The sequence below is a fragment of the Lissotriton vulgaris genome, chromosome 6 (assembly GCF_964263255.1).
Source record: "Lissotriton vulgaris chromosome 6, aLisVul1.2, whole genome shotgun sequence".
Taxonomy (NCBI): domain Eukaryota; kingdom Metazoa; phylum Chordata; class Amphibia; order Caudata; family Salamandridae; genus Lissotriton; species Lissotriton vulgaris.
In genome coordinates this window covers 1625681022-1625707625 of record NC_141694.1, presented here as the reverse complement: position 1 = coordinate 1625707625, position 26604 = coordinate 1625681022, and the positions used below count along the sequence as shown (strand labels likewise).

At 46.6% G+C, this 26604-nt stretch overlaps 1 protein-coding gene across 2 annotated transcripts in view; it reads right to left on the bottom strand.

Moving 5' to 3' along the window:
* Window positions 1–26604, bottom strand: part of PREPL (prolyl endopeptidase like) — a 469235-nt gene that overhangs the window by 323635 nt on the left and 118996 nt on the right. For both annotated transcript variants that reach the window (XM_086927792.1, XM_086927791.1), the window contains one exon: window positions 10898–11114. In XM_086927792.1, coding sequence (XP_086783918.1) covers window positions 10898–11114 — 217 coding nt within the window. The remainder of the gene's footprint in view (window positions 1–10897; window positions 11115–26604) is intronic.

The following is a 26604-nucleotide window of genomic DNA, read 5'->3' as shown; positions in this document are numbered from 1 at the left end:
CACGAGGATGGAAACATAAGAGGTAGCTAAGAAACACGAAGTGCAGGAGAGAGAGAGATACAAGGCGCTGAGAAACATGGGTTCCTAATATGAGTAGTCTAGAAACACGTGCTGGGCATAGGATGAGCTGAGGACAAAGGCAAACGTCAGAGAACATCCTCCGGTGCATAATCGGACGCAGAATTAAGGGCAAAAGGCTGTTCATACACAGAGAATAGCTCACAAGAACTGGGAAACTGTGTACATGACAGACAGATTTTTGCTATGGGAAGTGGGAGGCTAAATGTTTTCAAGAAGAAAGTATGAACAGAAGGTGATGAATGGATAGGGGACTAAATAATATGTAAGAAGATGGACACAGGAGAAAACACGATACAACGAAGTCGCAGCGAGTATTGAGAAAGTCTGGCTGGAATAAAGAATTTTTTATACAAGGAGATTCTAAAAGCATTAAAGGCTAACCCATAGTGGTGGGCATTAAGACTCTCTTTGGGGTGGCAGAGGGGCAGAGCTTTCCGCTGGTGCCTGCTTCCCCATAAACTCCATGTATTGGGGTGCATTCTGTTCGCTAACAGCTAGAGGCAAAGGCACTCCTATTCCTCCTAGTGGCCCACTCAGTAAATAGTGATTCTGACATTAACATTTTGGGATAGGGAAAATGTATATACCTACACAAAATGTCAATTTCTTTGGTAGCTGTGCTTACGTAAAATGGGCAAACGTAGATACTGTCACTAAACTGCCTGTATTGAGGTATTGCCGTCCCCATTCGGCTCTCTCCATTGAAAACCGGCGGATCTATCGTTAACTCCAAAAATAACAAAGGTTAGCACTTTAGGACGAGAACAAAATCCGAACATTTTTGGAGGTCCCACCTTTGCAGGACTGATCGAAGGTTAAAATGCGTGAAGCAGAGATAACGGCTAGTATCCATGGTTGGCACTTTGATTTATAACGGGTGTCCCTGCTCCTTTGCTATTACAACACACCAAAGAGCTATTAGTTTCTGGGAATTCTGAGGCGCGAGGGAGGAAGAATCAGTGGGTTTAAGTCATCCAGTGGTGCATGTGCGCATGTATCGATACCAACGACGCCACCGCCCCAGAAGTGAACCAGGTGGGCACAAAAGCACTGAAAGTAAAGTTGCCGTGTGCAAAAGAGACTTGACAACATCTCTTGCCTTTGGGGGGAGGCTGTGTGCAGCAGGCGGCACAGATGAGCTGCCTACATTTAAAATTAAAAGAGTCATCACAGCTGACTCACGGACAAGTAGCTGGGAACTATGGTAGCTGAGGCACACAGGTCACTCAAGGCAACATTACTGCTCGACTCACCGACACCCAAAAATAATTATACCCCGGTCCGCCCCCTCCCCCTTCCCTCTGAAGCACAGATCACACTAGCAAAGAGCGCTTTCCAATGCTGCTCTGCTGAGTGCCGCTGCTGACCTCTGTGAACTGCTACAGTACAGGGCTCTGACAGGCAGGTGATCATGACCGCGCTACAGTACAACTGCTTTAGTAAAACCAATATCATCAACTGCCAACAAAATAGCAGATCAATTATACACTTTCAGGGGGGCACTGTGAAGCACACTTACTTTGCGTGGCTCACTACAACAATTCCGTTCCTTCCAGGCTGCCTCCAGGCTGCAACAACTCCTGCTGCAAGGCAAGCTCACTGCCGTTGCCCGTCCTGCGCCGGCCTGGAAAGTCTTCTCAAACACTGTGACCTCTCAGCTGCAGCTGGAGCACAGTGGTGTACTGGGGTCCACTGCGGTCCTTGGCCACGGTCCAGGTCGGGGGTTGGGACCCTCCGGGTACGTTAGTCGCGTTGCATTGCTTCACATCAATTTTAAAAGTAAAACTGCGTCCCTCCAATAGGATTGTAGCCAACCCTCGCGCCAACGTGGAGGCATCAGGACACCCGGCCCGCCTATTAGCTTCTGCACGGCCGGTGTCGGAAATGTTACAATGTTTATAGCTGGGGGCGTGGCCAAGATGGCGGGGTGAGCGGACGCTTCCTCCCGTAGCTCCCCCGGCCCAGCTCAGCTCGAGCCCCGATTCCTGCGCTTCTCTCCCCCCGCGGCTGCACTGCGGGCGAGAGAACTGTGCCGGAGTTCTTGGAGCACAGTTTGATACCACTTTGACTTCTGCGGCCCCGGGGGAAGTCCCCGAAAAGTTTGCTCAACGATCGCTCCGGGGAGCAGTGCCTGGGTCGCCCCGAGGAGAAGGGCCTGGAGGCGGAGCATATCGCGGCGCTGTCCGCGCGCCTCGACTGGGCCGAGTGCTGAAAAGCTGGAGACCCCGGGGAGCGGACTAGACGGACTCCGCGGAGTGTGGAAGCTTCCTGGCCGGCGCCCCTGTGGCGAGAACCATCGCTGGACGACAGACCCCAGCCCGGCGACGGCGATCCACTCCCCTGCCATGGGTGTCGGTGTGTGACGCCTTGCGGACCCCGAGCTTGGAAGTGAAGGACGACAGAGTCGGAGCGGGGCCCGGCCCGGGCGTGCTGGCCGGTGTTCATGGGAGGCATTGGTTTCGCTTTTTCCCGACCCATTGCTGTCTGAGGGTCGCCCATGGACTTACTGGCCTAGGCTGCCATCCCGGGTGCCGCCCTCCCGCCATCTTGTCTTTACGGAGCTGAAACTGGTGGCCCTCGCCCGCGCCCTTATCATACGGGCGCCTTGGTTCCTCCTGGTGCTGTCCTCCCTGGGAGCACATAGCTGAAAGCCTCCGTTTTGAACATTGCTGACCACCCTGACTGGCTCGGTGGTCGTCTCGCCCTGGCCCGGGCCGCCATTTTGTCGCCTGTGACGCACCACCCTTGTCCCCGGTGAGGCCTTCACATCTGGTGCCCTCGAGCAGTGGGGCACATCCACAGCGGCTGGCTCTAGGCCTCATCCACCGCGGAGGCCAAGATGACTGGGAGACGAGGCGCGGCACGGGGAGATCGCACTCTGCCGGAAATGCTCGGCAGGTCCCAGCAACTACGCGACAGGACGCAGCCGTCCCCGGGGTCCTCCCGGGCCTCCACGGACGCCACCGGAGGCGAACCGCCAGTCACGAGGTCCTTTATGGAGGACTTATTCAGCTCCCTCAAGGAGGAATTCCAGACTCTCAAGACCGAGGTGGCCGGAGAGGTTCGTGAAGTGCGTAGGGAGGTCGAAGGCCTGGGCGAGCGGGTCGACACTGTGGAAACGGCGGCCCAGCGTCGCGACGAAGAGATAGTCCACCTCCAGCAGGACGTCCTCCGCCTACGGGAGCAGTGTGTCGAGCTCCAGGCCCACTCGGAGGACCTCGAGAACAGGTCCAGGCGGAATAATATCCGGGTGCGAGGCGTTCCATCCGCGGATGAGGGTGCGGACCTAGTGGCCTATCTGCAAGACCTGTTCCGCGACATCTTGGAAGAAGGAGCGGACTTCCAGATCCGCATCGACAGAGCACACAGGGTGGGCCGCCAGCGCCAGTCATCGGCGCCCCCGCCTGATATCCTGGCATTCCTACCGGATTTCCCCTTGAGGGAGCGCATCATGACGGAGGCCCGCAGGAAGCAACCGCTGTCCTTCCGAGAACGACCCGTGGCGCTCTATCAAGACCTGTCTGCCATCACACTGCAGAAGCGCAGGTCTTTCCGCATCGCCACAGACTTTCTACGGGAGCATGAGACGGCCTATTCCTGGGGTCACCCCTTCCGTCTTATCTTTCGATGGAATGGGGTGCTACATCAGCTGCGCTCCCTACAAGATGTCTGTGGGGTGCTGGGACTCACAGCAACGGAGGAAGAGGGAGCTACGCCCGCATGGAGGCGCCCCGAGCGGCGAGGCCGACGGAGATCGAGGAGGCGCCAATCGTCGGCGACAGTGAGTCGTCCTGACTCTCCTACCATCAGGGCGGATATGGCGGAGGCCCTGAGGACTGCGGCCAGGAACTTGCCTGAACCTGACGGCGTGGCCCTGACGGCCTAACTTTACTCCTGGGGGAGAGATTCTTAGCTTCTATGATGCTAGGCTGGGGCTGGGGGTTGGGGGGGAGCGGTTGGAGGTGTGTGGCTGGACGTCCACTTGTCTGTTTTCTGCAGACTCGCCCTCTTGGGCTGGACTGAGACAATGGGGTGTTTTTTCTTGTTTTTGGTTTTGGCTAGTTGCCAGGGGTTGGTTTTGGGGGTGTTTAAGAACTGGTTTGGTGCTGGGGGGGTCCCGTCCGATACTGTCCGAACACTTGCGAAGCCGATCCTGGCCTTCCCCGCTCCCCTGCCCCGAGTGCCCCTCCCGCTGATCCCTCGCCTGCTGCATAGCACTTTGCTTCCCCGTGAGCGATGCCGCCCCTGAAAGTAGTGACCCTGAATGTTAAGGGTCTGAATAACCCTGTAAAGCGTAGGGCGATCCTTTCCCTGCTAGAGGGGTCGCAGGCGGATATTTGCCTCCTCCAGGAAACCCATTTACTCTCTAGAGACTGCCATAGGTTGCGCTCTGCTAAGTTTCCCACGCAACTCTTTTCCTCGGCTGCGACTAAGACTGCGGGGGTGGCCATTCTTCTAGCTAGCTCCTTCAGGGGTGAAGTGTTATATAAACATGCCGAGCAGAAGGGGAGGCTTCTAGTGTATCGCATGCGTCTGGGTGGTGTTGCCTTTACGGTTGGTTCCGTTTATAGCCCGAATGACCACCAGGATCGCTTCCTGGACTCTGTGTTAGTGGACGTTACTGCCTCGCCCGACCGCCATATTATCTTGGGGGGAGACCTGAACATGGTCTTCGACTCCAACCTGGATAGGTCTGCCCAGCGCTTTCCACAGACGGGGGAGCTTTCTAGGGCGGTGCAAGACCAGATTGCTGAGATGGATCTACATGACCTCTGGCGCACCATGCATCCCACTGGCAGGGACTACTCCTATTTTTCCCACGCACACCGCACTTATTCGCGGTTAGATTATCTTTTGGTGAGCGGCCCGCTTCGCTCGGCCGCCACGGCGGCGGACATCGGGGTCTTGTCCTTGTCCGATCATGCGCCGGTTTCCGGAGTTTTTGCTTGGCCGGCGGCCCCCCCCTCCAGAGGGATGTGGCGGCTTCGGGACACGCTTCTCCATAAGAAACTGGTGGTGAAGCGAATAGAGGAGGTCATCCGCTATTGGGGTGAGGATGGGGCAATACACGCATACTGTCAGCTTATATGCGGATGATGTCTTGCTGACCCTGGATGACCCCAGACGGTCGCTCCCTGCCTGCGTCCAGGAGCTGGACTCCTTTGCCCGCGTGGCGGGCTTTAAAATGAATATGACTAAGTCGGCTGCCCTGGACGTATCGCTCTCTGTCGACACCAGGCGGGACCTCCAGCGTCTTTTTCCTCTGCAGTGGTCCTCCTCCACGGTGCCTTACCTGGGTATTTTGCTTGCTCCCTCCCTGCCTGCAATGGTCGCCGCTAACTATTCCTCTCTGGGCAAAAAAGTCAAGGACGAACTCGGCCGATGGAACAAAGGCCTGCTCTCGTGGCTGGGCCGTATCGCAGCGGTGAAGATGACGATACTGCCTCAGATTCTGTATCTTTTTCGCGCTCTGCCTCTCCAGCCTCCTGTAGGTTGGATACGGCAGACGCAGGCAGACATCTCCCGCTTTGTGTGGCAGGGTCGTAAGCCGCGGATGAAGCGGGTCCTCTCCATGCTTGCCCCGGAGGCGGGGGGTCTCGGGGTCCCGGACCTCCGGAAGTACTTCCAGGCGGCGCAACTTCGGTACCTGGTGGAATGGAGCCGGTGGGAATCGGACAAGCATTGGCTCTTTCAAGATCAGGCAGTTGCGGGCCGTACCCTCCAGGAAGTCCCGTTCCTGCGGCGCACTCACCGCCCGCCTAATCTCTACGCCTCTTTTATCACCCGGGTTCCGCTGCGAGTGTGGGACGCGGTGGGTGAGCTTCGTGAACTCACCACCTTTCCATCGCCATTCACTCCCATTGCTGGCAATCCAGACTTCACTCCGGGCCTGGAACCGGGAGCCTTTTCCCACTGGGTGAGCGCGGGTTGCAGGGCGCTTTTCCAGATTTACGGGCCGGAGGGTGTGCTCCCCTTCCAGCAGCTCCGACAGGAGTTTGGCCTGACGGAGGGGGACAGACTGCGTTATATGCAAGTCCGCCACTGGGCTCTTCAACCCTCAGTACGCGACGTCGCTGCCCGCTCGATTACGCCCTATGAGCGATGGCTGGTAACCCGGGCCTCGGATGCCAAGCTTATCACCGACTTGTACAAGTTTCTCCAACCCCCGCCGTTTCATTACCATAACCCAGGGAGGGAGCGTTGGCACAGGGAGTTGGGTAGGACCTTGAGCCACAAGGAGTGGGACAGGATCGCGTATCGGGCGAGGCACTCTGCGTACCATACTGGGCTGACGGAGACCTTTACTAAGGTATCCACCTATTGGTATTACACCCCGGAGAGGCTTTACGAGATGCGCAAAATCGGTGATAAAGGTTGTTGGCGCGGCTGCGGACAGGAGGGCACCCTCACGCATATTCTCTGGGAGTGCCCGGTGCTGTCGGCCTATTGGAAGGAGGTCCTGGATGAGGTAGATAAGCATTTTGAGATCGAGCTCCCGCGCTTCCCCGCGTATGTTTTGCTAGGCCTCCCCAATGACCTGATGTACCCGCTGAGGTCCCGTAGGGGTAGGCAGATTGCGATTGCGCTAGGTTCCGCGGTCCAAAACATCCTTGTACTCTGGCGCACCCCTACTGCCCCCTCCATCACTGGTTGGCTACACAGGCTCTGGCAGGTACTAGGCATGGAGAAGATGTCGCTCACGGTGGCTGGGAATGTTGACCAGTTTGAGGAGCTCTGGCACCCCTTTTTGGCACTGCTGTCCACGGAGTTTCGCGAACTTACATGTCCACGATACCTGCGACTCCTTAGGCTGACACCGCCGGCGGCTACAGCGGAGTGAATGTGCGGGTTAGGGGGACTGGGGCTGGGGGTGGGGCGTGGGGTTACATGCTTTTAATGCTGATTTTCGGACGGGGATGTTGGGGTATTGTTTTCTTCTTTTTCCTCCTTCGCTTCTCTTTTTTCTCCTTTTCTGGGGACGGGGGGTTGGGGGGACGGTGTGTTTTCTTCTTTACTGTAATGCGGGACGTTATTCCAGCTCTGCCTTGCTTGGGGAGTGGGGGTCTCCTGGGGGGTCATTCACAATACCTTAATGCTTTATGACTTATGCCTTGTTACCCTCTGGGGCTTCCTGCCTCCCTCCTTTTCTTCCGAACCGCTGCAACGTTCCGCTTCTTATACTGTGTATTCGCTTGACCTCCTATTCCCTTCCCCATGCTCTTTTTGTACTTTAATAAAATACTTTAAACCAATGTTTATAGCTAGCTGCTGCTCAGCCTGAGCCCTCATAAGCCCCCTTTAAGGAGCAGCACGCACGCTGCCACTCCACCAGAGTGAGACAGTTTCAGGCAGTTGATGCTATGTTTTTTGCCGCCCTCCCCCTTTTGCCGCCCTAGGCGGCCGCCTAGTCCTGCCTAATGGTAGAAACGGCCCTGCTCCCTGGATACACGACTGGGGTCATCCAGTAGCGGAAAGTACCTTTCCTTGCTGAAAGCTGAGGGGAGGGCACATCCAGTCCTCTGCTCGGCTTTTCTGCCATCTCGAGGACACAGCAGCTGAGACACGGACAGGACAGGACCAGCTGCTGCTGCTTCTTTACTGAACACTGCTTCTATTCCATAAAGATATGTGAAAATGAACCATCTATGAAAAGTCGAAGTAGGCCTCTTTTGGTGCTACATTTAGCTTAGATAGCCTAGGAAAAGGAGGGGTGGGGATGTTGATGTAAAGGTGCTTTATATAATACCGGTCATAATGTTACACAATTTTCTGTTATTGTGCCTTTTGATAAGTATCATTTTAACTATCTTGTTTATTTTTATAATTGTTAATGTACATAACTACCTTTGGCACGGAATCTAATCAGATTAAAAAAATCATTTCAAAAAATTGGCATTTGATACAAAAAATTGAGCCCCAAATGAGTCCCCCCAGGTTTGCGTTCAAACGGGCGAGAAATCTCCGTGACCATTTGGTAAAGACCTACAGGGAACCTAAACCTGTCTCCTTGTTAAACCAATGGGGGCTTCCGCCTATTGTAGGACATTATCCATGTGGACAATGCGCCGCATGTGAGACTACTACTCCAACCAAATCCTGTGTAATGAATGGAAAACAAATTGTGTTTAAACACCATTCCAATTGCCTAACCAAAAATGTCATCTACTGTATAGAATGCCCGTGCAAACTGTTGTACATAGGCAAGACTACCCAAGAGGTGAGGAAAAGAATAACACAACATCAGTCTCGCATTAGGTGTAAGGTATTAACAGCCCCACTGGTGGAACACTACATACAACAATCCCATGGCCCGAAAGATATGCAATGGTATGTTGTGGAGGTAGTCAAAGGTTCAAAAAGAAGGACCAATGTGGATCGTCTACTTACATTAAAGGAGAATAGATGGATCTGGAGCGGGAAAACAGTGGAATGTGGTCTGAACCAATGCGTTGAGTGGCATAATTTGGCAACCCTGTAAGGATGTAAGGTTGATTACCTGTACTTACATTCAGCAATCCGTAGTAATTTTGTGATGTGAGTGAGTTGTAGGTGTTCTTTGACTGGTCCTGGTCGTGATAGTCACGAGTGTAACTTTTCTTTAATTTATTTTTATTTTTACTTTTACTTTACTTGTTAATCCTGTCCTTTACCTGTTGACACTGTATATATGGACTTTTAGCCATAAATCCTTCACATGCGAGTGTATATTCCGCACAATATAGGAAGTTCTCTCTAATAGAGGCTTTGTAGTATACTACACTCCACGTTAAGATGGCCGCTATGAAAAATGCCATGAGCGCTGCTTAGTGCGCATGCGCCGAAACGCGACAGTTTGTATAGTCGCTATTGATTTTCTCAGACGCCGACGGAGACTGGAATTACACAGACCCGTTTATGCAGCTCACCAAGTAGGTCCTTTGTCCTATTTCCAGGAGGGATCAAATGACTGGCCTGTTAGTCGTGGATGGTGTTAGTAATCGGATTTTGCACGTCCTTTTCCCTACAGTTTGGTTGGTAGGCTGATTTTGAGAAAAAAAAAAAAAACCCGAGGTATGACCCGGTGTCCAGTATTTATATAGAACTACCCTCGTATGTCAAGTTGAATTACGGCGGAGGTAAGCCCCAGTACGGTTTTTACCGCGTTTTAACTACATGAAGGGAAGGATTGTATTCTGAACCTATATATTGTTTACCTAGGAGTGGTCTCTATTACCCCAAAAGAGATAGCGGATTGAGGCTTAGGAAAACAACCTGCCTAGTGAGTATTAAGGATCTTGGCATGAGGTGTTAAGGTATGTAAGGTTGTATATATGTACATATGATTGATGGACACTGTGGGTGTGGTGCTGGTACTTTAATGTAAGCTGACGATCAAATATTGGACATAGGTAGCTGGTTTGGTTATACTGACTGTATATATTGTATATGTTTTTGTAGATTCCATGTGCAACGGTTAGTCCTGAGGATGGTCTCGGTGAAATACATACTATAGAGACCGAAACGTCGACGCACATACACCGTTTGGTTTATACTTGTCCAAACAAGGATTTGTATATAGTGTATAGATGGATTAGCTGACTACCTGTATAGCAGCCCTCTATGTATATATTTGTATATTACATATTGTACCAACGGTGTACTACACTACATAAAATGCTTAGAAAATTGTAGTGTTATCTGTGTTGCCTATATTGTAAATTTTTGAGAATCGTGTGCAAAAAACAAAGGGATCATTGTTTAAATTATATAAAACATTGTTTGAAAGATGCCATGCTTCTGTTGTTCTTGCCTTAAGTAAAGTTCTTGTATAAGACTTATCAAAAATTATTTAGATACAGTAAACAATTCCTCAAGGAGCCTTCTTCTATTCAAATTAATGGTAGAAACGGCCCTGCTCCCTGGATACACGACTGGGGTCATCCAGTAGCGGAAAGTACCTTTCCTTGCTGAAAGCTGAGGGGAGGGCACATCCAGTCCTCTGCTCGGCTTTTCTGCCATCTCGAGGACACAGCAGCTGAGACACGGACAGGACAGGACCAGCTGCTGCTGCTTCTTTACTGAACACTGCTTCTATTCCATAAAGATATGTGAAAATGAACCATCTATGAAAAGTCGAAGTAGGCCTCTTTTGGTGCTACATTTAGCTTAGATAGCCTAGGAAAAGGAGGGGTGGGGATGTTGATGTAAAGGTGCTTTATATAATACCGGTCATAATGTTACACAATTTTCTGTTATTGTGCCTTTTGATAAGTATCATTTTAACTATCTTGTTTATTTTTATAATTGTTAATGTACAGTTTGTTTTACGTATTTGAATGTAAATAGATTTGTTGAAAGTGTTTTTGGAGAATATGTTAAAGGTTGCACTATCTTTTCCATTTCATAAAATATAGCCTACTGAAAAAACAAAAAGAAGACTAAGGAGAATGGTATAAATAAAATAGAGGTACGAACATAAAGAAATGTGTTTGGCTAATGAGCATAAATTGTAAACGCTTAGACAAAGTAGAGATCGAGGCAAACTTCGTTTTTTTGCAAAAAAAGAAACCAAGCATTGACAACGCCAAAAGGCTGGTAGCCATCACCACACCTACTGGATTTGCCAAATCTTGTTCTGAAATGTTATTAAAATGCAGATTCACACCTTTGTATCTTTGTGGCTCTCTAGTGAAACTCCGTAGAACATGATCGCTTTCCTTCACATTTACAGGTCACAGAAGCCATGTATCTTGATTACCAGTTATGCAGACCAAGATTTATGTCGCATTATACTGAGAAATCCGTGAAAGCATGCTAGGAGTCTGCAAAGGGTTACCTTGTATTCTGCATTCTCACCCAGAGTGGAGAGTATGTACAAAGTATTGTTCCAGTGCTCTACGTGGTAAATTACTCCGGCTGTTCTTTGCTGTACAAGAAAAGGCGGATCCAATGGACGATGGCAATCAACCAACCAGACTTCTGAGCTGGTCTTACTGTTACTGTTGATAGACAGAAATCTCTTGTCTCGTGTGCAGCAAATGTCAACAAAAAATCTAGAAACAAAAGTTAGACATAAATAAATGTTAGATTGTCCAAGTATTTCAAAATAACTTCTCTGCAGTTCATTTTTTCCATGATCCAAAAACGAGCAGATACAACAGATTCCATCCCTTGTCCCAGTGTCTTCAGGCTAAGCCTGCTGATGCTGTAGTCACAATAAAGATCAAAAGATGGCTGCCAACATGTGGACAATCTGGTTCAGATATGATGATGTTTTTAGACTACATATCTAGCGTTGAATGAGTGAACCGGGTGTAGCAGTCAGTTAGTAAAGTCACAAAAATTTGATTCAGCCAATTACGGCCATAAAAGTACATATAATAAAAACAATCCATAAAAAGAATTTGCGGGTAAAGCAGTCAGAGACTGGTGAAGGGGCAAAGGAACTTAAACTGGGGTTCACATTTGTATCCAGAGTTGTAAAAGTACACCACATTTAAATGTGCTGCGGGAGACATTTGTGAACTGGTGAGTTTGGAACTACACTCTAATTTGTTGGAGGAATGCAAATATGATCGCATGAGGAGGTTGTTTGGGCGCACACACTGATGGAGAGGGCTTGCCTCTACATCTTTGTTGTATTGCACTTTTTAAAAATTATTTTTATTGTAACTAGCCAAAGAAAAGACAACACAAGAAAAAAAGAACTGCTTCAGAAATCAGTACAACATACATAGTATAGAGGCCGGCATACACGAATGCAGAGAAAATAGAGCAATCCTTACCTCCCAGTGTCGCACCCCCCTGTTTTGCACGTTTTTAATACCAGTCTTGCCAGTGACAGTCCCCGATGATGGAGAGCTCCTCCGTCATGCAGGTGGTAGATTTCATCTTTACTACCTACGTGGCTGGATGGTGATTCTGGTTTCTTGGGGTAGTGACATGAAGGGCATCTTCGAAGGAGGCCGAAAAGGAGTGCTGAATGCCAGTGTGAATGCCTCTGCCTCCATCTTAGTGGGACAGAACTGGGGCATGGACAATTGCTTTCAAATTAGTGATGGAAGAGAATGTTGTACTGAATGGACTCGGAAATGTGTAGTCTGTGCCTTTTTTGTGATTTGGCTATTAAAGATGAGGGACTGATAATGTGATGTTGGTTTTCAACATAGCGTAAGCTTTAAGGAGAAGTCTATGGGGTTCATGTCTGTGATCTACGGCTTTAGCAAGTGGGTATGTAGTATTATTTTTGAGGCTTCAGGAAGGCGTGGGGTATGATCCTGTAATCCCAGAGGAATGGGTACTAAGATCAAATATACAGTACTTTCAAGGGGAAAAATCAAGTTGTCGTATTTTATCAATATTATTATTTATTTAACAATACTGGATAATTGCATAATTCCAATAGAAACCATTATTTCTTTATTTCATTTTCTCAACCCTGTGTTGCATTAATATATTTGAAATATTATTTCATTCATGCACATTGTTCAGACAGAACCTGATGGAACAACGGCACAACCACGGCCCAAAGTTTGAACGAGGTGGAGGCACTGCTTTTGAAGGCGGTGTATGTAATATGATATTATCAGGTAGAGCGGAGTATCACCAGCATATTGATAAAGGATTATTTAATGGTTGGCAAACACAACTCCCAGTGGTTCCATGTTGGGCGTTCAATATTACTGCAGAGGGAATGGATCCTCGGGCACCACATTTAACTGCATGGGGTGGGTATATGGAAGAGCCTGTTTGAGAGTCTTATACCTCATACCCATACATGCTGTGACAATATTGATACATCCCTTTTGGTCAATGGGACTGCTGGTTGATGCCAAGACTAAGGCTACGCGAAGGTAGATGTTTCCACTTTCTAGTATGCAGTAGTATGGTTTCTGCTTCTGTGCTGTTTCAATATCTGAATGGATACGGCAGAGAAAAGTGGAGGGGCTCTTCCTAATTGTTTCCTTGATAAATATTGGATAATCTTATGATAATTTTTACATTTGTTTCAGCTGGTCAAAAGACAAGGGATGGAGTTTTTTTAATATATTTGTTTTTATTGGCATTTCTCCAAATACAAGAACACGTATGTCATATAGGATTATATAGTAACTTGTCAATCAATCAAACAGCATTTGTAAAGCACTGCACTGTCACTCCTAGGGGTATCTGGGCGCTGTGTCTCCATCAAAGGGTCAGGTCTCGAGTCTCTTTCTGAAGTCAGCTTGCGAGGGGGCTGTGCAAAGTTGGAGGGGAAGGTCATTCGAGATCTTGGCAGTGATGTAGGTGAAGGAGAGGTCATTAATGCTGCTGCAACAGATGTGGGGGGTGTGTGCGAGTGAAGAGAAGCACAGGTGTCAAGCGAGTCAGTGGGATTTCAGTCGATAGTTGGGGTAGGCATGTTCTAGGTCGTGGAGGGCTTTGTAGGCGTACGTGAGGATCTTGAACTGGCATCTCTTCTGGATGGGGAGCCGGTGGAGGTAGCTCAGGTGTATTTGTTCAGTTTTAGGATTACATTTATAGTAACAAAAAATTCAGGGCGGCATAACATGTCAATTTAGATAAAGTGTCTGCTTAGTGCAGACCAACCTAGAAACAGAACAGGTTCTTGAACCTAAACCCCCCCACCCCCTGTGCTTACATCCATCAGACTAGCCAGTGGAGCCCAAGAGCTACCTACATTATCCTTTGTTTAAGGATGCAGGTTGTTATTGAGTTTGCCTGGCTTGCTCGTTCTGTGAAAGAGGATGCTAGCCCATCTCAGATCAGCTCCCATTCCCCCGTTTCAAGGATACTAGCTCAGATGATTGTGACTCCACTTAACACAATACTTATATCTATTTTAACATGTCTGGACTAGAGCCATTCTTACACTGAATCCTGAATGACCAGTATAGGTCTAGGGACTAAGAGGGGGGTTTCGGTGACCCCCACCCTGTAGATCACATTTAAGCAAGAAGCTTAGAAGGTTATCTTAAAAAAAATAAGTTAATTATTTTTCAAAATACATAGAAATAGAAGTATGAGAGCAGATATAAGAGACTAATGGCTTGATTTAAAGTGTGTGGTAATGAAAAACCCCAAGTGGAATTGTATGTAGCACTTCCTCCAGATATTGGAGGATTTTATATCACCATCAAACTCCGAGTTAGAATAACGGAAAACAATATGTCTCTTAGAGAGTGTTTTGATGTACTCTTGGTGTCTAAATATTTTCATCTACCGAAACACCCAAGGTTTTGTAACAGTGTCTGACCAGAAGGCCAATAAAATGGCAAGTAAGATGGATGGAGAGGTTTTCTATTGCACAAAGCCAATGGCAAACTTACAAAAAGCAGCTTTACTTTTATACAATTTTTAGTGTTTCATAAACCATTTGAAGTATTGTTCTGAAAAAAAATCTTTAAATTTGCCGAGTATATAACTTTAAGCAAAAAGAAACATGTGACATGCTAACAAGTGAAAATGTATATTCACTCAAGTTTACATGTACGTTTCACACACAACAAGCTTCCCAAAACACACCCAGGGCACAGTTACATATTAGGATAGTTAATACACAAGGCCACTGAAGTCAGATAAAACACTCAGGTAACACAGTCGCAAACCTAATAACAAGCATTAGCAAAAACATTAGGTCTGGCCTTAATTGCGAACTCAAACAAACATGGGTATGCTATCAGATTGTGGATTGATGGTGCTATTCAAAGTTCGACATAATTCTGCAAGTAATCTCACTCAAGCAGTTCATGTGTGTCCCGCTCCAGGCCACTGAGGGAATATGATATATGCTGTCACACTTCTGTGGACACAGTAATGTAATCCAATCCTGCTCCTAACCACAGGAGAAAGTTGCTGATGCCTATTCTCATGAATGTCCTAATTTTATAATTTAGGTTAGAAATGTTGATTATGCCGGGATAATCTGAGTAATTTTACGAAATTACAGAAAATTCAGCAATTACGCCTGCTCACATGAATTTCAGTAATTTGGGGGAAAAATGCCCACCGCAATGGCGCAGGAACAGAGCGAGCGGCTGCTCGCTGCTGCTATTCGTGTCCTGTTGCATTTTGTGCTATATGGTTAGAGAAAAAGGCATTCTCGGGTCCATTTTGGACCCAAGTGTCCATTTTGTGTGAGGCTTCAGGTCGCGCTCGTGGCTCTCTAAAGAGTGCCGATCTACAAGAAGCGCTTACTTACGGGAACCACTGACTGCATTGTCAGGAGAACTGCAGCAGGTGGACCCAACATGAATAAGGGATTAGCATGAGCGCGCTGAGAAACTTGTAGTTTCCAAAATACTGCTCAGCCAAGGAGCTCAACCAGCCGTTGGTGAAGGAGTAACTTTAAGAACACTTAAGGAAATGTTCACCACTTGCCCATGAGATCTGTAACCGAATGAGTCATGAAGTAACTGAGTGGACAAATGAATAAGTGTGCAAGTGACTCAGTAACCCAGGGAGTTGGTGAATTATTGAGTGTCTCACTGAGTGAGAGAGCAGGAGGGTGAATATTTATTAAGGATAGAGAGAGAGTTAGGCAGCATTCTTGTGTACCTCTCACATTTTGAAGATCATGACATTGGAAAGCCTGACATGCTAGCTTGAGGGTAATAAGGGCTAAATCAACCTGAGTACTGTAAACTCGCAATTTACGTGGCATAAAGTATTGGTTAAGTGTTGTGTGTATGTGTGTTTACAAGGAGGATGTCAGTAGGTTTATGCCAGCAATGCAAGTGTCCGTTTGTACTATGCCAGTCAAGTACAGACAGGGCCAGACTGGCCGTAGCGCACACCAGGTGTTTCCCCTATGTGCCGCCACGGTAGGGGCCGGTTTTGGACCGTCTTTATTGACAACCCTCCCACTCAACGGCGTCCTTCACCACGTATTTCCTTAGTGCCACCCTCCAACGGTGTCCTTGATGTCTCCATAACCTGTCTCTCACATTTAATTAATTTTTTCTATAAATCTACTCATCCTAATATAGGTAATTTGAGCGCTTTAGAACACACCATAAACACAGACAATGTATCATACAAGCATGTAAATCAATGTATAGATAAGGTTATATAAGAATAAGATAATGGGGATGGTAAAATGTAGAATACATGTCATCCATGATGGTAGGCTTTATATTCCTAGAGAACTTAGTCATGAAATACATGTAACAAACTAGTTGGGGTGGACTCTATTAATAAGAGCGTATTACTACCCAAAGCAACCCTTTTTAGCAACATTCGAATCATGAGATTGAGAAAAAAAATATGGTTCCAAAACTATGCCTTGCAGTTAGCGTGCATTTCTTTGAGGCTAGTTCAAAGCTCCGGGCTAAATGAAAAGGATTGTAACATGAACTGTAACCAAAAAAAACTCTGGGAAAAAATCAGTAACGCACACTGAAGTTTCTACTGAAAATTCACATCGATAACAAGCATGCTGTACGTTGTGATTTGCAGCAGGCACATTATCCATATGTGCTACTTTATTTTTTTTATTTTTTGGCATTTATAGAGCGCACTGTTACCCAAAGGTGTCCTGGCGCTAATTGAAATACTACAGAGGGGGGTGCACCGAACTGGATTACTGGGTAAACAACCAGGTCTTAATGCCTTTCCTAAAGGCCATGAGATCAGGTGTGTTTCTCAAGGCAAAGGCAGGGCATTCCAGGCCTTTGTAGTCCCCAGCACAAAGCTCCTACCCCCCCAGCGTGCTTTCTTGACATGCGGAACCACGACTAATCGCTGACTCGACGATCTTAACTATCAGAGGGGGTTATGCCATTGAAAAAGATCTTTCAAACAAGCCGATCCGGTGCCTTGAAGGGCCTTAAAGACCAGACACAAGGCCTTAAAAACAATCCTCTTCCGCACTGGCAACCAGTGTCATTTCGAGGGTTCACCCGACACAGAGGCATACTTTGGAATGCCGTCAGAAGTCTGGCTGCTGCATTTTGCAGCACCTGCAGCTTGTTAAGAAGCCCCTGTTGGGCATTAAGCAGAAGGCTATTACAATAGTCTAGCCGAGGTAAGACCAAGGCCGTAACAATTGTCCTTTTACTGCTTTTGGGAAGGAATGGGAGTATCTTCCTCAGCAGTTTCAGAAGAAAACATTAGAGGATGTTAAGGCACTGACCTGGAGCCTAAATGTCAGTTGGTCATCTATAAGAACCCCTAAGTTCTTTGCCTTTTCCACCGGAAGGGGGGTGCACCCATCTCTTTTGGCCACCATTGAGGGCTCCAGAAATCCGTGCTTACACCAAATACAATGACTTCGGTTTCGGCTGTGTTTAGTTTCAGGCAATTTTCGCCCATCCACCCACCCACAGCCAACATACATTCCTGAAACCGTAAGCCCACTCCCACTTCTCTCCCTGGCAGCTCTGACACCACAATTTGGGTGTCGTCTGGGTAGGAGGTCAGATTAAAGCCGAAGGACTTAATGATTGGAGCCAGGGATGTGACGTATACATTGAACTAAGTGGGGCTTAGGGAGGAGCCCTGGGGCACTCCACATGGGAGAACGAAAGGTTTTGAAACGTACTCTCCCATTGCCACCCTCTGTTCTCTGTTCCTTAGGAACGCATTCAAGAGGTCCCCTGCTTTTCCCTGGACCCCACAGTCCTTTAACCGGTGCATCAAAATATCATGATGGACCGTATCGAAGGCTGCAGACAGGTCCAAAAGGACCAGTGCAGCTCTGCCCCCCCTCCCCCCCCCCGAGTCCATTACTTCCCTAATTTCCTCAGTTGCCTTTATTAGGGAATACTCGGTGCTATGCCCCACTCTGAACCCATGTTGAGACGGGTCCAGGGCGTGAGTTGTCACCAAAAACATACTGAGTTGCTGGTTAATCATCCTTTCAATTAGTTTCGCTGGAAGTGGGAGCCTGGAGAAGGGCAGGTAACTATTGGGATCCATTGTATCTAAATTTGATTTTTTTAACAAAGGAAGGATTGATACTTGTTTCCAACATGCAGGAAAATGTCCGGATGCGAACATGTTGTTAAAAATCGTTGTCAAAGCTGTTGCGATGGGCAAAGGTGCCAGCTTGGCTACCGTTGCTGGACACGGGTCATCTGGTGACCCTGATTTTAAACCACAGAGCATCCTTTTAGTCTCTTCCATGCTTACGGTTGAAAACTCCTCTAGAGTGTCTTCCCTGTGATCGTCCCATACAAATTTCTGATTATGTATTAAAGAACACCTCAACTTTAAGCCAGAAAATGCATTAAAGACAGTCTCAACTTTGGTCATGAAAAATGTGGCTAAGTCCTCACACAGTACTTGACTAGGTGGTGGCCCTTCCACTTTGGGAGAAGCAAGATTAGAGAGTGTTCTAAAGAGTTCTTTTGAGCAATTACTGGCCTGATTAATACGATTAGTAAAATGCTCTCGCTTTGCTTGTACAATCAACTTTTTATATTCAAGAAGACTGTTTTTTAGGTTCTGCTTATCCGTTTCCCTGTAGCCTTTACGCCATTCCCGCTCTAACTTTTTACACCTTTGTTTTGCCAGTCTGAAGTCCTCCGAGAACCAGGGAGCAGATGGAACCACCCTCTGCCTACTGCCTCTCATAACTGGCACTAGGGTCACACTTGCTTGCTCCAACCAATTCGTATAAGCTAGCGCCGCTTCCTCCACATCAAGAGGAAGTTCCTTTTTGGATGTCATTAGGAGTTCCTCCAGTTCTTTCCCTTCAAGCTTATTCCAGGCTCTGCTGATCATTATTTTTTTGGGGCCGGACTCTGTGCTAGTAATCTTCCTAACCACAATACAAACCTCAACAATCGCATGGTCGGACCAAGGAACTGGCCACGTTCCCTCGAGCATCACTAATGGATGGTTAGAAAATAAACCATCCAACCTATGGCCAGCACAGTGAGTAGGTCCCACCACCAATTGCCTAAGGTCAGCTCCTTCCATCAGATCTAGTAGGGCCAATGTTTCAGAATCGTTACCATCCTCCAAATGAAAATTGAAGTCCCCTAGTATCGTGCAGGTCTCATCACAAATAGACTTCCTACTTCGTCCAAAAACCTTTTTTTCGCCCCTGGCGGCCTGTATATTAGTGTTCCTTTAAAAGCGTGATGGTTAAGAAACATAAAATTAAAGGATAGCGCTTCACATGCTTCCATCAACATGGGCTTAAAAATGGCCTTAATTGCACTTTGGTAGATCAAGGCTAAACCGCCTCCCCTTTTACCCTTTCTATCCTGTCTATGACACAGATATCCCGGCGGTGTGGCCTTCACTACGTCTGGCCCTGAGGCGGCATCCATCCAAGTTTCAGTGATGAATGTAATTTGAATGCCTCTATCTATTAAGAGCTCTGCACTTTCCATGCTGTGTTTCACCAGGGACCCGGCATTAATGGAAACACATTCGAACTTTTGCTCAGTCTCCTTTCTGGCTCCCCATTTTCCTCCTCCCCTTTAACTGGATGGGGGTCATTCGAACTCTGGGTAATGCTACCTTGCATGCCTGACAGATACCGACGTTACTAGATGGCTCGCTACCTATGTCTATACGTGGACAATCTGTCCCACCGGCAGCCCCCGATAGAGCCAGTAGCGAGCCTCTATCATGCCTAATCAAGGGACCCTTACCTGACAGGGGTCATAGCACTAAGCGCGGGCCCGGCGCGGACGGGCGCAGATGGGCTTGCCTTTGGTGCGCCTGTGGCGTTCCTGCGGCGCGCCCGCTGTGCGTGCGCGCCAGCCCGGTTTTCTAGCTTCCTGCGTCCCGCAACTAGAGCGCTGACCTCCGAGGGTCCTCAAGATGGTGGACCTCTGTTGTGCAGCGCCGGTAACCCCCTACCACTACCACTGCCCTCCAGAGTTCTCCAAGTGCCTCAGGAAGATCCGGTACAATGCAGTATTAAAACACAGTTAAGAATGTGCAGATTCTTCCTAGTTACAAAAGTGTGCAAATCGGCAATTTAAATTAAAATAGCAGCCTTGAACTACCAGCAGCCTCAAGCTACCAGCACTCTCTCCCGGCTCACGCCTCAGGAGATTCCAGAGACTTTATGAGTCAAAGCAGTGACTAGGCAGAACACATATTTCTCCAACATGCACATTGAACACCACAGTTATCTTCCCATTATTAATACCCCCTGAAGATTGTTGGACACAACAATCTCTGCAAGCTGCTCTTTTCTTGCAGGTTATTGCTTGTTCTGCCTGCTCTGTCCCCTCCGGAAAAAGTGTAAATGGCGCCCTCCCTCTCAGTGTTTGGAGTCTGTTGTTGTGGTGTCACGTAGTTCCTTCAAATCTTTATAGGCTCTGCACGTTTAGACAACATAAACTAAGGGATTGGTGTCCAGACTGATTCCAGACGAATGCATGATTTTACAATGCATACATTTACAATGCATGCCTTTACAACGCAGTTTTTACATCGGAACATCCTTTACAACGCATTATTTTTCATCGCATGCCATTACAACGCACTTTTTAGAAACTACATTTACAACGCATTCCGTTACATCGCATTATACCATTACAATGCATACCATTACATTGCATTTAAGGTAAGTGTTGGATAATGTAGGGGTAAAAATTACTATTCTAACTCCAGTGGGTGCAACAGTAGGGTAAGCGTTGTATGGTGTAGGGGTAAAAATTACTATTCTAATTCCAGTGAGTGCAACAGTAGGGTAAGTGTTGGATAGTGTAGGGGTAAACATTACTATTCTAACTCCAGTGAATGTAACAGTAGGGTAAGTGTTGGATAGTGTAAGTGTACCATGCATTGTAATGGTATGCGTTGTAATGACATACGATGTAATGCCTGCGTTGTAGTGACATGCGTTGTAATGACATGCGTTGCAGTGACATGCGATGTAATGGCTGCATTGTAATGGCATGCAATGTAAAGGATGTTGCGATACAATGACTGCGTTGTAAATGTAGTGTGATGTAATGACTGCATTGTAGAGATTGTTTCCCATTCCAGACACACCCAAAGGATATGTTAGCCTTTAGACCAGCTCGCTCATAGTACCACTATAAGCCCCCTAACCTTACCAAGGAGCGAATAGTTTCTGGTAACTATCGAACATGACAACCCTTGATCCTTCAGGGAATCGTGGAAACAATACAGCACTTTTCGCTCATTCAATCGTGCACACTTAGTCTCAGAGAGGTACACAGAATAAACAATGGGGACGTTTTCAATAAGCATTTATTGAACCAGTGTCATTCTAGTATAAAACATGTTTGCTGCGACAATCATTAGACAGAAAAAGATGTATAAGATTACACGCACTAACAGAGTAAATAAAAGGTAGAATACTACCATAGTGCTAAAATAGTGAATATATGCAGGCATATTGATGCATTACAGTACTCAAGCATACTCCTATGATGCAAAGCCTATCTAAGTGTACCAAAGTATACCTAGCACGTATGTGGGTGTAAAGCCAAGAATCGTCCCAGGAAGGAGCCAACCCCATTACCTGATGGTAGAGAACGAAGGACCCCGTCTTGGTCTCGAGTTCGACACCCAGCAAGGGATGTCAGAACCCTGCGTGCTGGATTTCTGAGTGCAGATATCTCAGCGTCTTGTGTCAGCTTGGAAGCTTCTCCTCTGGTTACCCAGCGAAGAATATCTTTTATACCCCAAAAACAGTGCCCTCAGGGGTTATACCTAGATGTGTAATGGTACTGTGGGCCTGGTGATAGCAGTGACTTTTGTAAAAAGTTATTATACAGAAGATGGTAATCTTGCTGTGTATGTCCTTGGCTGGGGATTAAGATATGATACTAAGAATCCTCATGCATAATAAATAAGGTTATGTTTCGAAGAAAACTACACAACATTTATACAGCACAACCTAGTTAAAAGGTCAGCACCAGAGCCGTTATGTAGAGCAAGGTAGTACAAATGTAGGTAAAAGGTTGTGCAGCTACCGAGGCCTATATTGGGGTACATTGGGGCTCATAACACCCACTCCTCATCCGAAGGACGATAAGATTTACTAATGCTAAAATATGCCTATCGTAAAAGCATAAACACATTGTTGTAAAAACAAGTGTAAAAACAACTAAAAATATAGTATATGTTAAAAACAATTCCAAAAGTTAAAAAAGCTCTATAAGTCTTCTAAATAGTCAATATACTGTTAGACCAATAAACAGTCAATATACTGTCAGACCAACTGAGCACACCGAAAGCCATGGTGCCCAGTTAGAGCAGGAGAGAATAAAACAAAACGATGTTTTCAAATTCCAATATGGCTTGTTTTGGAAGAAAGGCCGAATTGTTCCCATTACATGGAGAGCTAAATGTTTATGTGTCCTGTGTGGGAGAAAAACCATCACTGTTGCTTGCATTCGCAGACAACGGTCCCTGTAACACCTCTTGTAGCAGGTCAAAGGAGCAAAGGTGATCATCTTCAGTTCCCGCAGAAGCCGCTGAGGAAACACTTATAACATGTGTGCCAGTTGTAGAGCCGGTGTCCATTCCGACAGGCGCTGAGGCATCCTGTGGAGGCTCGAAGAATGCCGTCATCAACATTTGAATAGGCTGAGGACACTGTAACACGTAGGCCTTTAAGGGGGTCCAATAGTACATCAACGTTCGGTTGCACAACCGATGGAAGGGTCAGACATAAGTCCGACATGCATTTGTATCACAGGCAAGATGCAGTCCGCCCAGAATGATCTGAATGAAAGGAACCAATGCTCACTTAGCTCCCAAAGCTGAGGTGCACCCAGATGGAGTACCATGCGTTCATGGCAACATCGCACCAGGAGTGCTTTTAACATCTCTATGGAAACGGGGCCGTTCATTGCATAGCAGGAAAATTAATTTAAGGATCCCCACTACAAGTAGTAGGACCCAGCGGAAGGCCTCCAAAACGCTTCCCAATACGGAGTGTAATAATGATGGAATAACTCCAAAGATTGTCTGAAAGGTGCTCAATAGTCCAGAACCTATGCCATTAAATAGGTGTACGCTCCCCTCGTATCAGAAATGTTAAAGATTAGATGTGCCATTTCTCAGAAATTGAAGTAGGAAGATTTTTCAGACTAGTATCTCAGCTGAAGATCTTGCAACCTGGAGATCAAAAGTCTATCGGGCTGAGGTTAAGGGCACATCCTTCTGTAAAAGCATGGCTTTCAGTCTGCGGAGAGAATCAAACCGTATAAGGGAAAACATTCAACGAAGTCCATAGTGTTCGCTCCCTAACTGTGTGGGTCAGTGGAAACATTACTTGCATACAACAAGTAACCCTGGAACATACTGTGGCCAGATATGCGATGCCCAGTACCATCCCAAAACAACCTTGATCATTCAACATCAAATAGCTCCCATGTGAGAGTAATCTGAACACCGGATGAATCAAGGCAGCCGGGGATCCTTTCAAGGGACACAATAGGTTTTCAACTGAAGCCTTACAGGCTCTTACAGGCTCTTTGAAGTAAAATATCCTGACAAAACTAGAGACCCACTTAAAGAATTCTCACAGTCTGAACTGCTGAGAAAAACTTCAGTGTCCCCATTCCTGCATCTAAATCTGTAGAGCAAATCCCAAGATGTATGTATGTCTCCCTGTCCCAGCGCTTCATACTTGACTACCTGGCGATATTGATAGTATTGAAATTGGAATGTTGTGACTGGTAATGTACTATGGCCATGGATTAACCATTTTGTGGAAGGTGACTCAGCTACGGCAAAAGGTAATTGCTCCCATATTTTTCAATGTGTAGCATTGTATATTTTGCCTCTCTTTGTGCCATTGTTGTCTGTCTTTCTGTTAGATTGTATGCAGAAAACAGAGCTGTATTGTTGATATACTGCCAGGGCATGTGACTAGAGTGCAATGAGTGTAACGTCCAGCACAACAATGGAATGGATCGCAATTGAGACTGCCCATGTTGTAAAATAGACACATCCTGTTCCATTACATCTATTGCAAAAGACACAATTTTGCCCAGTGAATAAATCCTGGATGTCAGTGGTGTCATGCCATTGTCGACCACTGCCAAAGCCTTTTCTAGGTTAACCCTGTCAATCTCACGCAATCTCTCAGCAGCCTCCCGCTGGGAGATTTTCCATACCTCATTGTAAACAGCGTAAAAAGGAAGCACTTCTGACGTGGCTTCTGGGGACCTAAACAAAAAAAACTACAATCCATGTCATCTGAGAGTAAGGACGAGTGTTGTTTCACCTCGGACAGTGTTGAGGTTTTTAGCCACTCTAGGCATAACTTCCCAACATGGTAAGATTTCACCACCCCTGAGTATTCTCGTTGTACGTGGCATATGGATACTAAACCTTCCTGTGGTACCCCTAAATCTTGATTGACACCTATCTAAGTTGATAAGCCAAACCAAACATCCCTTCCAATCGGGTTCTGATGAATTGTAGGAACCATTGTGTAGTATTGCCACAACTATGTTGTGTGAAGTTTTTCCACCCCTCAAAGAGAGTAAGTGAGGGAATCCGAGGTGTGTTCAAGTCCTTGATCTTGTTTAGTCCAAGACAGAAAGTCAGTTGCACTGTGTCGTTTAGGAAGATAATCCGATGTGGTATGAGGCATGCTCTAAATAAGTCCTCAGTCCCCTGAACTTGCCAATCCTTAGCCCCCCAGACAGATTTTGCATCTATAGTGTCCCTCCAAAAGTCGAAACCCTGTAAAGACAGTTGGGAAATAAAACAAGCAGAGTATATTATCTTGGTGTTGGTGAGCACATTTTTCTTTGCAGGTGTAGGTACAACCTTATAATAATAAGATGTAAGGTCTGATGTGTTAAACCCAGCAAAATAAGCAAACGTCTGTGCAAATTATTATTATTATTTTTTTTTGTACTGATTTTTATATAGCGCAAACTTGAGCCGGTACCGGGTATCAGAGAGCTTTACATAGCACCAGTTGCATTAAATGAGGACACATTCATTTTTGTTAGGCATGGGGAGATTAAGTGATTTGCCCCAAATCACAGGATGTTCAGCTTCATTGTTGCGACTCTAACCCGGTTCCCCAGATTCAAGGTCGATCGCCCTAGCCATTAGGCCAACTCCTCTCCCTAAATGTTTGTGACCTACCTTTCGGTGGTGTTGGGTAATGTTCCCATTGATGGCAAGTGAAAACATTATGTGGGATACTTACTTTGTGCAAGAAATGATGACCATAGTTTTGGTAACAAAACTTGGTGTCAAAATTAGTTGTATTATCATACAACTCATCATTTGAAAATGCAGCAGATTGTTCTAAATCAGACAGCATAGTATTTACAGTTTCAAAGTCCCAATCTTCAGAGAAAGTACTGGAGGTGATGATATCACTTAAAGACATTTTAAGTAAGTGTGGTATTTTTAAAAGTTCAGGAAGACCCTATACATGACATGAAACCCTGTCCCAAATTAGTACTTCTGGAACAGGAATTGCTGTAATGTTCATTAAGGACAGGTCTCTCTGTTCACGGTTTGATTATGCATGCGATTTCAGGGCCAAGATCACATGTTGTACTGCGGAGCGTTCTGGGAGGTAATGTCCATTCAGGAGACAGTCACACACCTATCCAGAGGACTAGGAACAGAAGACCAATTGCAATCCAGAGCTGTAGCCAGGGAAAAACAAGGTACGTCTTTTTCAGCCAAAGGTAGAAATCATGAATTGTTGTTTGTGGGAAACAGGCGGTGGCAGTAACTCGGGTTTACTTGGATCCAATGAGAAAGTATCAAAATTGATGAAATAGCCAGACGCAGTTCAATCTATCTTTGGTAGCTCAGCAGGTTTTGTGGAACTGGCAGATGACTCGTTTCCAGACATAATAATATAGATGTCAATGTTAGTCCAAATTGAGATCTGTGTTTCATTTGAGTTTTGTTGCTGTTCAATATCAACAGGCACGAGTTCCATTCCATTGTTGATAACTCCTTCGCTTCATAGAGTAGAATCTTCAAAGGTTATTAATCTTTCTGTCTGAACTTCCGGTATGGTAGCGAAAGGAGCTCGGCTGCTACCCAGGAGCCCACACGATTTACTATTCAGTATCTGCCACATAGTGTGGCTTGATCAGATCAATTGAGGGAAATCTCTTTTCTTTCTTGCCGGCTAGAGGCGGAAGAAGTTCTGTTCTTGTTCCTTTGACAGCCAGGACAGGTACATCTGTAAGATGTTCCAAAATCGTTTTTGTCCACAATCTTTTCTCTGACCAGGTCCCCAATCTTTGGGACCCAGGCAGGTCTTGCCAGAACAGCTTTCACTTCCCCAGTGGCGGTGCATTTTACTTGGACGTGGCTTTGTAATGCCCGGAATTCATTGATTTCCTGTAAACCACCAGCCAAACGATCATTGATGTCAAATTGTTTTTCATCCGCCACTGTGCTGTCACAATCGAGTTCGGGTACCATATTCTAGTCCCGCACAGGACTTCATATGGAATTCGGCCTCCTAGGGAACTTCTTGGCATGTTATTGCGTGCCCTCTGGACTCCATATAGGTGATTGACCCAACTCCCACCCGACCCGAGCCTAATACCTTGCCTTAAACAAGGAGCTCACCTGTTTAAGCGCTCACATCACGCGCTG